This window comes from Protobothrops mucrosquamatus, unplaced genomic scaffold (genome assembly GCF_001527695.2).
Source record: "Protobothrops mucrosquamatus isolate PMUCROS unplaced genomic scaffold, P.Mucros_1.0 scaffold970, whole genome shotgun sequence".
Taxonomy (NCBI): domain Eukaryota; kingdom Metazoa; phylum Chordata; class Lepidosauria; order Squamata; family Viperidae; genus Protobothrops; species Protobothrops mucrosquamatus.
In genome coordinates this window covers 106,344-121,237 of record NW_015387213.1, presented here as the reverse complement: position 1 = coordinate 121,237, position 14,894 = coordinate 106,344, and the positions used below count along the sequence as shown (strand labels likewise).

Sequence of the window (14,894 nt, the reverse complement as noted above, 5' to 3'; positions counted from 1 at the left end):
GTTCTGTTTGTTTAAAATTATTTAATAACTGAATGCCAACCACAGTAAAGTACTGAGTTGTCACAGCTGTCGAAAATAACATAGCCCAATTGCAAAAGAAGTTTTAATATCTCCTTTAAAAGTTCCAAGTAATGTTCCAAACTTTGTGTTTCCCTGGAAATTATACAATGTCCTTTAAACAGACACTTGGCTGAGTATTATTAAGTTTTGGTCACAAATTTACGTTTTGGAAAACAAGGAAGATTGCTATGTGAAAAAGATACAGATACATGGTTTAAACAGGTGGACCAAAAGATTAATCAGATTGGCATTGACCCTGATTATTTGTTTTTGGGGTTATGACATCATCATTTTATTATATGATAAAAAGATTGAGGGATAACACAGTACAGAATGGCAAAGGCTAAACGTCTTTGTTTACCGTGTGACTTTTCGAATACATTGCAAATATACTTTTCAGCTCCATATGTTTATATTTAATTAGATACAGAACAGCCTTTTCAAAATCTAGATTAAATGTGTTGCCATCTAATATGCTATAGGGTATATTTCAAAAGATCCTCAGATTTTGTTCCTGGAATGTGAGAGTGTATGTGTGTTTTTGAAGTTGGCTTTAACAAAAGCTGAGGAACATGAGACTTTATTTCTGGTGCACACTGGATAATTGAAAAAGCCAAAGTACATGGAAAAGAAGTCATTATGTGCTTTACTAATTATAGAAAAGTCTTTGATTATGTCAATCACATAAAGCTGGGGAATGTGCTTAGAAAAATGGGAATCCCAGGATATCTCATTGCCCTCATGAAAGAATTGTTTATATGGATGAGCTGCCGCCTTTGGCCAATTTCAACTTCTTTGTCAAGTTTGTTAGCTTTTGTTTTTAATTTTTCATCTTTTTGCCCTGGAAATGGCTGTGAGGTTGGGACTGAGGAACAAGGGAAGATTGAATGTTAGGGAAGGTTTGATTTCCTGTCCTTAATTATATAGGTGCTTCTGAACTTAGGTGTTGGAGAAGACTCCTGAGAATTCCCATGGATAGCCTAAACCCCCACACACACATATGGAATATTGAACACATTAGCTCAGATTTCTCACTGAGAAATGATCAGGCTCAAATTATCCTGTTCTGAATACATTATGTAAAGTTATTTATTCTAAATACATTATGCAAAGTTCTGTATTCTGAATACATTATGAAAAGTCCTAACTCTCTGGAGAAGGCTTTAATGCTGAGAAAAGTGAAAGGAAAGAGAAGAGGGCAACCAGGAGCAAGGTGGGTGGACTCAGTTACATTTATGCTAGGTTCACCTTGGAAGACCTGAAGAACCAGGGATGGATCATCATGGAGAAAATATGCCTATGTGGTTACTCAGAGTTGAATCAAAGTAGATCGTATTTTATTGTACTGTGAATTTTCAGCAGGATGTTATCCAATCTACTTTAAAATCAAGACCAAGGAGAGACATTTCTGGATATGTTAAGTTTTATTCACACATAAGAATCCTAAAATTATAACAGCAACAGCCAAATTTTCACGACGGCAATAAAAAGAAGGTCTCTAGTAACACATCAATAAGAGAGTTTAAAATGTTTTATGTAATATTTACCAATTATTTTATATATTAAACTGTTTTATCTAATGCCAACTTTTAGATTATATCTGCACTTTGCTATTCGAGGTTTGACGATAAATAAAATTAAATGAAAACTCATTACACTATGCTAGCTTGTAACTTTATAAGTGCTGTTTATTACTGATACTATCCCAACAGTAATATCTATCTTTATAGGACAAATCCAACAATTGTTATGGAATAATTTTGCAGACAATCCAAAGCTAGGCAGGGTAGCTAATACTTTAAATGAGAAAGACAGAAGATTCAAACAGAACTACATAGGTTTGAACTACAGGTTGAAATGGAGATAATATAGGATGAAAAAGACTTGGCTTGGCAGTTGTCTATGGAGATTTGAATCATCCAGGTCCCAAATGTGTTTTTCCAAAAGGTAACTGTTTGTTTTTTTCCTTGAAAACATTTTGCTTCTCATCCAAGAAGCTTCTTCAGTTTTGACTGAATTTCACAAGATGCCTCCAAGAGGCCAGGAGCAAGACATAAAAACCTCTTTTGTTGTTGGTCCCTACCAACTGGTTTCAGGGCTAGCCTTATATTTGGCAGAGCAACTAACCAGCTCAGATGGTAGATAATTGGGGAATGAGAGCAACCACTGAGGGGAGAAAGCAGTGTGGCTGGTCTGAAGTCCCTATGTCAGGGGTCTTCAAACTTGGCCCTCTTATGACTTGTGAACTTCAACTCCCAGAATTCCTCAGCCAATAAGTAACTGAAGCAATCACATATCCAAAGTTAGATGCACAGAAGCAGCCACTTCAGATGAAATAGCTACTCCAGCAGAAAATTAGGATCAAACTCTTTGTTATATCTAAGCCACCAATCTCTTTAGGGCACTTGACAGCCTATCAAGCCATTTTGTGGCTCTGCTCACACATCATGCTGCTTTCCTAAACTTAACTAAATCAAGACTTATTCAATTAACCCAATTGTCAACCCTGAACTAATTACAATATGTAAATCTAAAAGGCAATTAGTACTGGTAGTTTGCGGTCCTGGGATTTCTGTAAGGTGCTCTCAGACTGATTTATTGGCTTGGCTACATACACACAATCCTTTAATTTGATTTGATTACTGAATTACCCCATTTTCCAGACACACATAATATATCAATAGAAACTGATAATTGTATTTATAGCTTCTGTAAAGAAGTTTGAAAGCTATTTCTTTTTTCTTTTTCTTTCTTTTTTGTACTTTTAGCTTTTTCTTCAATTTCTTTTTCTTACTTTCTATTACTTTCTATTAGTTTTTATTTTCCATATATATATGAATTTGTCTAATGGACTGTTTCCAAATATTAGTTGAGGGTCCAGTAGCTGTCCCAATTAAGCAGACAATGGTAGGAAAACCAATATTTTATTTTGCAATTGCAAAACAAAAACATTTGATCAAACATGGTGCTTCCCCAGCAAACAGGCTGAATGAAGGACCCTGAAGACAAAGTAACCAAAACTCTTATGCTAACAAATATGCACATGTAAACTATATATGGAATCTTTGATAAACCCAGGCTGTTTATGAGTATTGTATTAGAAGTAGAAAAGAAAAGGTTAGCATGGAAAAAGACTTCAAGCGTCCTATAGAGTCCCTTGTAAAAAGATACAGTTGCCTTCAATTGAAACAGTTAGTACATATACCTGCATAATCCTTTGTTACTTCAGCCTGAGAAAGTTCTTATCTTGCACTTAGAAAGTTACAGTCATTTAGTTGCTAAGGCACAAAACTTCTGCATTCTATTCTACATTAGGTAAAAAGTAAAAGAAACAATAAAGTCCATGTTGCTTTAGGCGTTTTATAAATAGGACAGCCTGTTGCACATCTGGCTCTGATGGTATGGGTAGAGTTGAGCTAACAGTGACAGAAAACACCCAAGGACAAAAAATCCATTTTGTTATCTTTCTGTTCTATCTCTTTATGTCATTTTCATTAGGGATTTGGGGTGGGGTGGGTGTCCTTTAGCATTAAAAGTGTATATTCAGTGGAGAAAATTATTTGCACTGGAGGGAGGGAGGAATATATTATGAGCATTATTACTCCTCCTCCTCCCATTTGCTCATTGCTGACTTTAGCAATTGTTCTCTGGGGAAATAAATATCGAGTATTGGGGGGGGGGTTCAGAAAGGTAGAGTGCTTCACAGTTGCAAAGGAAAATGGTACTTCAGCAAGCTATTCTTTTTCTCAGTCTCGTCCAACTGCCTTTCAAGAAACGAGTCATAATATGCCAGGGCAGCCATTTTAGGGACTGACCAGCCTTACACCCCTCCGCATACCAGCCATTTTGTAAGCAATCCAAAGTCTATTCTCTAGACCAGACTTGTAGACTTCAACATGCTGGTTAGGGAATTCTGGGAGTTGAAGTCTTTGCGTCTTAAAGCTGCCAAGGTTGGAGATCCCTGTTCTAGACAAAGGAGTTCTTGAGAATTCAAAAGTTGCCCCAGTGCTTTGACATTTGAGTGGATTCTATTTTTTAACATCCTTCATTGGCTTTTAATCCTGGTTGGCCCAGCTTTGAAAAAAAAAATTAATCACATAAAGATAGATCCAAAACCTGGTAGACTGCCATTTGCTAGCTGCAGATTATATATATATAACCTACATATCCTCAATCACTGGATATTATTCCAGTCAAACTTCCATTTAAAAACTTCCACTAGAGAAATTGAAAGATTACATGTTTCTTTATTTCTACCTCACAGAATCTATGAATTGTATCTGTTCATTTAAAAACAAAAAGAAACAACCACTTTAGTCTAACCCAGAAAACCTTCATGCAACTGAAAATCTATTTTGCACAAGCTAACTTAACTAAGGGGCTTCCAAAGAAGATTTGCCTATTGATCTGAAACAGCAAATCTAAGAAAATGTCCAGAACTTAAAAACCATTGAGTTTTCTTTTTAATTTTGAGCCAGGTTCCCCAATGTTTTTCTTTTTTACAACTTGGAGAGGTGTCCTAATAAAACTTTTTCCCCTAACCCAGCAATGGTTCACTAGCCTGGTGAAGCTGGGTGCTTTCTATTTTGAGCACATTAAAGCAAGAAAGCTAATTCTTCTGTTACAACACATAGTGCACACCAGCACTGATATAGTTTCTTAAAAAATATTTCTTAATTCTCCTTAAAAAATAGTTTTCATTAGATTTGTATTTTGGTAGATCTTTAATAATGGGAAACATTTTGTAATAAGAGCATGTTTAAGTCTGTTCCTCTGAAGGCATAGTACAGTGCACACCAAAAACAACCAACCAGTTTCTTTCCATATCTCCAAGTTGTATTCCCTCTCTGCATTTACCTGAGGAGTTCTGAGTAGAACTCAGTGATTAAAAGCAACAAAGCCCATATTCTTAGATGATTGTCCATCATTCATAGCAACTACTCAAGAATTCTCTCAGATGGGAACCAGGTCCTGGGCCCTCTCATTGGCTTCATTTATAGCTCATGCAATACGCAGGTGCCTTGGCTTCTTCCAATGAAACTCTATAAGCCATTTCCTTACCTAAATGAAGAAAACATTTCCTCTATTCTTGAGACAATTGAGGTGATATAACACATACTCAGGCTGGGTTCACATTCTCTTCTTGGATAAAACACAGGCTGCTTTTTTTGTTAAATCATATAATCTTAATCATAATCTGAACTAGACTGTGTTGTTTTTCTGTGTCACATAATATATGTGGGTATATTGCATAGTTCTGTATTTATTTTTGTCATATTTACATAGCGTATATTGGAGGTGGTGACCCTTTGAGAGCTGTATGCAATGAAATTTCATTTTAATGCATGCCGATTAGTGTATGTTCAAAGTGATAATAAAGTTATTATTCTACTATTCTATTCTATTCTGTTCTCTTCTGTTCTAACATACCTCATCTATAGCATTTCCACCATGTTCTACAAATCTAAGAAAGTTTGGAGTCATGATTCTGGTGGAAGATACAGTGCTATTTTTTCTAGGCAACAGTTCAGAGGGACAGGTCCAGTTCAGTTTTATTTCCTCTTTTCTCAACCCAACTTTATCCCTTTCTAGCCATTAACTTGTGCCAGATTCATGGCTCAGGAAATGTTTTCTTAGCAAGTGGCTGTTATCTCACATATGGTGCCAAGTTACATAAGCTATCTTTCTTCTGCTAATATGTACACTTGCTCCACCAATTTCTCTGAAAAGTTTTTTTCTTTGACATCTCCTTCTCAAACTGGTTCCCACGAAATGTTGAGGAAATTGAGATAACCCCCCAAAAAAGTCAACAGCGCTAGAAATGAAGTGACTATTTGGAGATAAAAGGTTGGTAAGGAGTCTATATAAAGGTTGTACCAGCAATCTATATAAAGGGGGGGGGAAGCAGTTTTTCACCATTGACTTCCAATATTATGCCACATCAAGGAAGACCTGACCTAAAAAAAAGGACAGACCCAGATTCCTATCCTAAAATGTTCCTCTTCACTATTATCCTGTGTGTGTTCTGCACAATCACCAATGCGGCTTCCATTTCTTCAGGAACTTGCTGTAAGTTTTTTTAATCACGCTTCCTCTTAGATCAGCCTTCTTAAGCCTGATGCTTCTTCCTAACTTGAAGATCTTTTGACTGATCTTCACAGCCAAATGAACCTTGCAAAGGACATGCATGCAGGAATTGGGTATGTCTAGTTTAATGACAAGATGGACTAGGGGGGACATGATAGCAATGTTCCAATATCTCAGGGGCAAGCCACAAAGGAGAGGGGGATAACCTATTCTCTAAAGCACCTGAAGGCAAGATAAGAAGCAATAGATAGAAACTAATCAAGGACAGAAGCAACTTAGAACTAAGGGAAAATTTCCTGACAGTGAGAATAATTAACCAGTGGAACAACTTGCCTCCAGAACTTGTAGGTGCTCCAACTCTGGAGATTTTTAAGAAGAGATTGGACAACCATTTATCTGAAATGGTACAGGGTTTCCTGCTTGAGAGGGGGTTGGACTAGAAAGCCTCCAAGGTCCCTTCCAACTCTGTTATTCTGTTATTTTGAAAATAAGTGCTTCATTTGCATTACTGTACTGTGCAAAGCACTTCTTTTACAGCCCTAGAAACATTATAATATTTGTGCACTGTGTGGATTATCGATACATAGGGCATTTATGTCGGGCCAACTTTACCTCATGGAAATAGTTCTGTACAAAAAGGTAATTAAAATGTAATATTGTCAAAATTCAGACACTTGGCAATGGACTCTTGACAGTTGCAATGTCCTGGGGTCATGTGACCGCAATTTGCAAACTTCTGACAAGCAAAGTCAAGAGAAAGCCAGATTCAAATTAACAACCATGTTACTAACGTAACGACTGCAGTCATTCACTGCAAACTGTGGCGAGGAAGGTCGTAAAATGGGGCAAAATTCACTTAACAAATGTTTTGCTTAGCAACAGAAATTTTGGGTTCCATTATGATCATAAGTCAAGGACTACTTGTAGAGACAGTTTCTGAGGCTGAATTGTAATTCTGTTGACAAGCTACATCAGAGTTGTCTAGGAACAAGTGCTGTTCTTGATAAATTTCTGGTTGTCTTGGTTCTAGCTGTCCCGAATGATCAGCAAGGATTGGTTAGAGACATCCAGAATAAACTGGAAAATTGGGCCAGCTGGCAGGGCAAACCAGATCCCAGTATCCTGATTGCTTTGAGCCTGACTAAGGACCACAACCTTAATGTGATAATGCATTTGGTGCGGCAGATAAAAGAAACAGCAGGAACAGGTATGATGCTTGAAATGAGAAGCTTTTACATAAATGAGTTTATTGGTTTCTAGAACCATTTCTGAACCAGTTTAAATCTTTAATTTGTTCCATTATGTAAAGAAGGAAACATGGAAATAATTTTTCAGGTGTCCCTTTTGATAACTGTGGCTAACTTACTGAACCTAATTGATCATGAAAAATGCCATGAAGGTTTGTGATTTTGTTTTTACTACCATAGTACATCCTAGTTTTGACCACAATACACCTCCCAAAATGAAATAAAATTAAATGTCTTATTTTATTTCTATAATTGCCAGTAACCTTTTTCTTAGTAGTAAATGGCCACTTAAAGGGAAAGTTTTCATCATGATCATATGTATACACCTGGCAAAAGTTCATATGCTAAATCAGTGATGGCGAACCTTTTAGAGACTGGGTGCCCCAAAACTGGCCCCGCCCTGCTCCATCCCCTGCCCCGCCCGTTCCGCCCCCCCATCCCCCACCCCGCCTGCCCGCAGGGCCACTCACTGCCTCCAGGGCCCGCCGCAGATCGCCCAGATAGCCCAGCAGCGCTATGGCGGTCATGCCCTCTGCCCGCGCCCTGCAGCATCAACTGTGCACGATGGGGTATGAGGGCAGAGTCTTGTCTATGGTGCCTGGCTGCCATGTCCTTTGCTGCGCTGCTCCGCGTGGGCCACGCTCAGGGGCGACTCCTCTTCAGGGGGGCTGCTGGAGAGGAGGGGGTCACGGGGGAAGGCAAGGCTGGGGCAATGGCACATGTGCCCACAGAGAGGGCTCCGAGTGCCGCCTCTGGCACCCGTGCCATAAGTTCGCCACCACTGTGCTAAATGTTTCCCTGTTACTATCTGGCACAAGAAACCAGAACAATTTTGTGAATAGGCCAAAGCAGCTCTCATGTAAGTGGGTGTTAAATTACAGCTAAAAAAGCCCCCCAACAGTAGATTTCAATTAATGATAAAACAGAAATTAAGAACTTCATGGCAAGAGCAAAACAGTTTTGATTAAAAGGCTTAGAAACATTTTTTTCCCCTGGAGCTGAAATTACATTAACAACTGTGAATCTCTATTAATTCAGCCATATCTGTGTCTAGACTTTTACAGATTACAGTACGGTGCATCTGATACCAGGATCTCCAGACCATGAAAACGTACATTATCATTGGTTTGCCTTTAAAATATCAACCAGATAGTTCTGCAACGTATGCAAGGAAAAAGAATCAGAGGGGGTTTCCGGTTACATCCCAGTTTTAAAGCAGCTCTCCCAGATGTTGTGGCCTGCAGTTTCTAGACTTCCGGCCAGGATGGGAAAGGGTATTTTACTGCTTTCGAGGCATTGCTTACTCAGTCTTTGTCCTCTCTCGTCCCTTCTTGCAGAGATGACCTCTGGCAAAGTGGCCCTTTATGTCCTAGCTCTTCGGTCCGCCTGTCAGAATCCTGCTGATGTCAACACGCCAGAAAAACATGTCAACCTGGTCCAAGTCCTTGAAGAGAAAACAAGGGAAGAGATTAAGCATATCCGTAAGGAGACAAATGAGCATTAGATTCCTGCCTTTCACTCAGAGAAGAAGAAACAAAAAGGATAATTAATGCTCTTTCCCCACCATTGGCTTGCAAGGATGGTACTCGGTTGAACTTAAATGTCCATCTATTTTAGGAATGTTGTCTATGCAATTCAGATAGCTCCAAGTGGTTCCAGAATCAACATAAACCTAGCACTCAGCTGTCTGTCTCAGGATACAAATAATCAATACTATAATTACTCTCTTAGGTGGCAATTAATTATAACGTATTCTCTTCTGCATTTGAAAGTGTAATGCAAGTTTAATTGCTTACAAACATTCTTAAACCCTTAGGGCACATTTTCATCACACGACTGAATCCAGTTCTCTACATACAATATCTCACCATTTCTATTCATTCTGATCTTATTCTGCAGAAATGCATTTTCTGAAGAAAATGTACTTTTATAACAGCTGCAAAATTGATCTAGAATAGTGATGATCATAGATCTATAGTATATATAACATTTATCTAGTCACTCATCATGAATCAAATTCTGGGCAGCTCACTACTCAAAAATAAAACAGTGTCAACTACAATAAAAACATTAAAACCAAAATACCCAACACCACAGCTAAACTTCCCCATGTAGCATATCATATGTCCCAGCCAATTGACACTGTACATAAAAGCTACTAAAAACAGCACAACCTTTGCAAGATCTCTGAAAGGCGATGTTGCACTAATGTACTTGTGGAGAAGATTTGTCTTGGTTCAGGCTGAAGTGCTCTGTGCTGTACTTTGTACTTTTGTACAAAATCTAGTTTAGCAATTTGATATCTGTATCTTTGCATCCTGAGTTTCCAACAATATATGTCACAGACACTTTCCACAAAAGTCAGTATTGTGGAGTAGGTAATGTTAATAATTATGCCTAGGAGGGGTTTATAGCCCTTTGGAGATATTCCCCCTATAGCATTATAAATTCTCATGCAGCAGGAGAATGGGACTTCATTTTCATTGTCATCATTTCTCCAGCATTTGAACCTAAATCTGCAGCTACAAACCCAATCATTCCCCATACAGTAGCTATGTGGACATCTACCAGATGCGTAGACTTCAATGTTGATGCCAGCTGGGGAATTCTGAAATTGATTTCTACAGATCTGGAAAATGCTAGTTGATAAAAGGTTATTTTTCGTGATTTAGAATCCTGCACCATTATGGTTATAAATTCCATGGGGATCCCATGGAAATACAGCTGGTTTGTGATTTCAGATCTCTCCTTCTCCAATAGTACTCTTTAGAAATAGTTTTCCATTTGAACTCAACCTCCAAACAGTAATGGGCTAAGGATAGATGTCTTCTGTGACCAAATAGGAAGTAACTGACAAAGATGCTTACTTTTCAGATACTACTGGGACTCCCAAGACCACCTACTACCAATTGGCTCTAGATACTTTGGCTCTGTGTATAGAGAAAAGTCCAGAACTTGAAAGAGCTGCCACCATTCTGGCCAAAGCAGCCCTGACTAATAGTTTCCAATTCCTTGGTCATTGCTCTGTAGGTAAGAGACACATATGTGATTTTTGAATATGATTTTAAATTATCTTTTTATTCTGAGCTTTGAAGGACTTCAAGATAGCCTTCTTAGTGATACCCTGTAATGAAACTGGGCAATAAGTTGGACTGAGAGAAGGTAGTGGGACACTGGGGAACCTCATGATGAGCAAGTGATTGATAAGCTAGGAATCCATTGTCCATTGCACCATCCACAATGACAACTTGTAATAAACAGCTTTTTCCAATTTGGCCTGCTTCTCTCTGATATCTGCTATTGTCCAGCACTTATACCAAAGAGATCCATGACTCCTCCTAGATTGGCAAACACTCCTGACTTTCTTCTCACAGCTCAATCCCTTGTTTGATGTAATTCACAGATACTGCTGCCCTGGCAAGTCTGGCACTGTTCTGTGTGTATGAAGGAAGGATCTCATCTCAGCAGAGCAAACTTACAGCAACTATAAGAGAAGCCTTGGCCCAGACCACAGAGCAAATCCTTCACAAACAGCAGACTAATGGCCTCCTTGGAAATATCTATAGCACTGGCCTTGCAATGCAGGTACACCTGATCTTTTATTTGGGAGGGCTGAAAATCCAGGAATCTGGTCTTTATCCCTTCAAATCTTACAGCATCTCTCTCTCTCTTGCTGATTTCCAGGCTCTCAGTGTTACTTCTGAGTTCTACTCTGATAACGCATGGAACTGCCCCAAGACCTTGAATGAAGTGCTGAGTAACATCCCTGAGGGAGCCTTTAGCACTCCAGTTGCTGCTTCTCAGATCCTGCCTTCTCTGGTGGGCAAAACCTACTTGGATGTGAGCAATGTCACTTGCACCTCTGAAACTGGTAAGGCAGCTTCTTCAGTGGAAAGAAACTCCTCTGGCACCTCCCTTGTTCTCTGAAGGAGAAAAAAATAAGAGAAATAGAGGCACAGTTTAATGAGGTCTGCATTGTAGGTCCATCTTTCCCCATCACCATATTTCCACACCACAAAAAAGTAGTTTTGCAGTTATTTGTTATGCTGGAGTTCCTGGAACTATAACAGCTATCATGGAAGAAAGGGAATGATGGGGGTGGAGGAAACAGGGCTATTTCCAGGTAATATTTATTTCACCTGGATGCATTTTGGATATTTCCCTGGAGGGTTCCAGAATCAGCTAAGTTAAAAAAGGACAAGCACTTTTTTGTATTTATTTGACGTGTCCAAAGGTTGAAAGAGGCACTATGAGAACACTCTAAAGCTATTGGAAAGGCATGGAGCACAACTTTCAGCATTTTTTATTCAAATCTATTTTTATTCAAAATAAATGTTATGCTACCTGAGGTTTAAATCACTAAAATTAGTGGCCTATGTCACTAATTAGAAAGAATTGCAGAATCCTCCACAAAATTATGCCACCAAAGCCAAGCAGATTTTTCATCTAATTAAGTGCTTCTTCGATCCACAAAACAAAGGTGATGCTGTAGGTGTGCCATGGATTGCCCTGCCTATAACGATCCAATTTATTCAGGTTATTGATCTGCAGCTTCTGCTTAACAGCTCATCCATAATGATGAAAACTCTGTGGCCTTTAGCATCACTCTGCTTGTCAGACTGGCCAGGGTTGGTTCTGGACTTGATGTACACTGACTCTGGAAAGTTGTACAACTAGAGAGCTGTACACCATCTCTGTAATACCAGATGCAAGGAAAAAATGGGTAATGGAGACATGGAGCTCTGGTATAACAAGCATATTTTAATTCTGCCCGTGGATCTACTTTCACTGCAACAAGGAGGAGCCATCTTTTAATTTCACACCAATTTTTGCTACCAAGTCTAGCTCATATCACTGACTCTTCTAAATCTCAGCTGCGAAAATCTAGAGTGGTCATAGGATATTAAGGTGTAATGAGTTATTTCACCTGCCTTCTCTTCTCTTTCTTTGCAAGTAACAGTACGTTATACGGTAATCAACAAGCTAATAGGACCTTATTTCGAGTATTCCACAACTGTGAAAGTGCCAAAGGGTTCGGTGCTGTTCGCTGTCTTGGAAGCAGCTAAACAACGTAATACAAAGGAATTCAGGTAAATAGAGTCCTGGTAGATTCATTATAGGTTCTGTCTCTGAACTTTTAGGGAGGCCATTCAGCCCAGGATGTATTTTAAACCAGCTGTCTTTCGGCTGGAAGCTGGATAAATTTGAATATCTGATTTAATAATAATAATAATAAAGTTGGAAGGGACGCTGGATATCATCTAGTCCAGGGCTTTTCAACCAGTGGTACGGGTACCATCTGTGGTACATTGGCACCTGGCAGGTGGTACGCGACCATCCTAGAAAAGTGGTAGCGGGTGAGGGGAATGAGCTGAACCAGTGGCAGCACCACACAAGCCTGAGCGAGAGATGGCTGGAGCTGCAGGGCTGTCAGGGCTCAGCGGAAGCGCCAGGATCAGTGCCACTTTCCAGCTGATCGGCGCTTCTTCGGGGCTGTCAGGGCTCAGTGGAAGCGCCAGGATCAGCACCAGGCTCCAGCTGGAGCTCGGCGCTGATCCTGGTGCTTCTGCTGAGCCCTGAAGAAGCACCAATCAGCTGGAATGTTGCAGCATCTCCAGGGTCTTGTGATTTACATTCAGATGCTTGGCAACTGATGGTACTCGGATGTTGCCATATCCTAAAAGTGGTACAATGGGTGAAAAGGTTGAAAAGCCCTGATCTAGTCCAACCCCCTGCAGGAACTATTTTCACCTATAATATTCTTCCATCTTTTCTGTTTCTTTCCATTTTTCTTGTGTGTACATTAAATACCCCTTAAATTACTATGATATAATTCACCATTTTTCTATTCATCCTTCTTCCTGCTTTTGTAATGAATTTGGCATTTTGCAGCTTTCAAACAGAGGAGACATCTTGGGGCCCCATGGTCACCTCTATCAGTGGCCTCCAAGCCAATGCCAATGATAAGACCTACTGGCAGTTCCTCAGTGGCGAAACACCCCTTCAACAAGGTATATTTTCTTGGGAAGAAAGAAAGTCCTGAAAGATACAATATAGTCCTCCAGATACCTGCAGCCTTATATTAATTAAGATTAACTTGTTAGTGAATGTACAGCTATAGGATAATAATAATCAACATGACCAAAATGATAGGTTGATGCCTGTTCAGACAGCAAAATCTTCAAGTTGAGCTCAACTCCTCATGATTTCTTAGTTATATCTAGGTAGTTTTCTCAGTGCAACACTGAAATTATGTGTCTTTGCCTTCTCCTGGAATAAGCTTTCAGTTTCCCAGTCTACCCTACAGTGCTGGCATGAGCTAGAAATATCCTGTCTAGAGACTAATTAGTTTTGATCCGGCTTAGCTTTTGATCCCAGACAAGATTTGCCAAGTGCTGCAAATAGTTGAGAGCCTATTTAAATGCACAGTTCCCAAAGGGCAAGGTGTACAGAGGAAACATAATATACAGATTTTATCTATTTACCAAAATAACTGATATGCAACTCAAGAAAAATTAATGTTGTAAATCAGTTCAGCACCCAGTCTAGGAAGACAGTTGCATTAGCAAGGACATCAATCAAATGAAGTTAGGGCTGAAATGTTGTCCCAGAAAAAGACTGAGCAAAGGGTCGAGTCGAACAAGAGGTTGGGGGTACAATAGCAAAGTGAAGATTCAGTGGCAACAGAGGGGCAGAACCTTGAAGATTGAGAAGACTAACTGGTCTTCTAATGAACGGTTGCCTAACATTATCCAGTAATGTTCAGTTACTGATGTGCATAAAGCTGACACATATATTACAGAACATAGTTGTCCAATCTTTAGACTTGCCTGTGTCGCACTGAATGAAGAGGAATTGTCTTGAACCACACATAATGCGTATAATATAATTAATTTATATAAATAACAGGCTTTCATATTTTTTATCCTGCGGGTTTGCATTACTAACCGTCCAAGGCTGCATGCGACTCATGGGCCATGTGTTGGACGTGCCTGGTATAGTGGATAGGAGTATGCAATGCTTTGGATTTGATTCTAAAAAGATGCTTCAGTGCACTTGGAAGTGTGAATATAGTGCTTGTTTTCTACTCTTTAAAGCAGCTGTGGCTTTTGGGGAGTTTACATGGCAGCTGCAGCCTAGGCATCCTTTGCAGGGGCACAGGGCAAATGAAAAAGTGTGCTTCATGACTCAAATCTTACAATTTATGCATTTGCATCTAGTATCAGAATGCAACTATGATAGGACGGGGTTGTACTGTGATATTACTGTACGCATACTATTTTTCATCATGACTGGCTGTGATCATGTATGCAAGGCAGCTGAGTATCTGCATACATCTAATTTAATACTAGCTTTCAAACATCTATACATATTGAAAGCTTATATCTAATGTAGGGAGTATGATTTACTTTTCAACATCATGTTTTTATCTTTGCAGGTGTTGCCAGCTACAAGCCGAAAGATAATGAGGAAATTGTGGCTGTGTTCAGTAGATATTGA

General features: G+C 39.3%; 1 protein-coding gene across 1 annotated transcript; it reads left to right on the top strand.

Moving 5' to 3' along the window:
- Nucleotides 1-6,053: 6,053 nt before the first annotated feature.
- On the top strand, nucleotides 6,054-14,894 carry LOC107290803 (cobalamin binding intrinsic factor-like). The gene is made up of 9 exons (XM_029284814.1): nucleotides 6,054-6,129; nucleotides 7,178-7,354; nucleotides 8,732-8,875; nucleotides 10,269-10,424; nucleotides 10,798-10,979; nucleotides 11,079-11,265; nucleotides 12,349-12,484; nucleotides 13,287-13,405; nucleotides 14,833-14,894. Exons 1-9 carry the CDS (start codon nucleotides 6,054-6,056, stop codon nucleotides 14,892-14,894), a joined length of 1,239 nt encoding a protein of 412 aa, XP_029140647.1.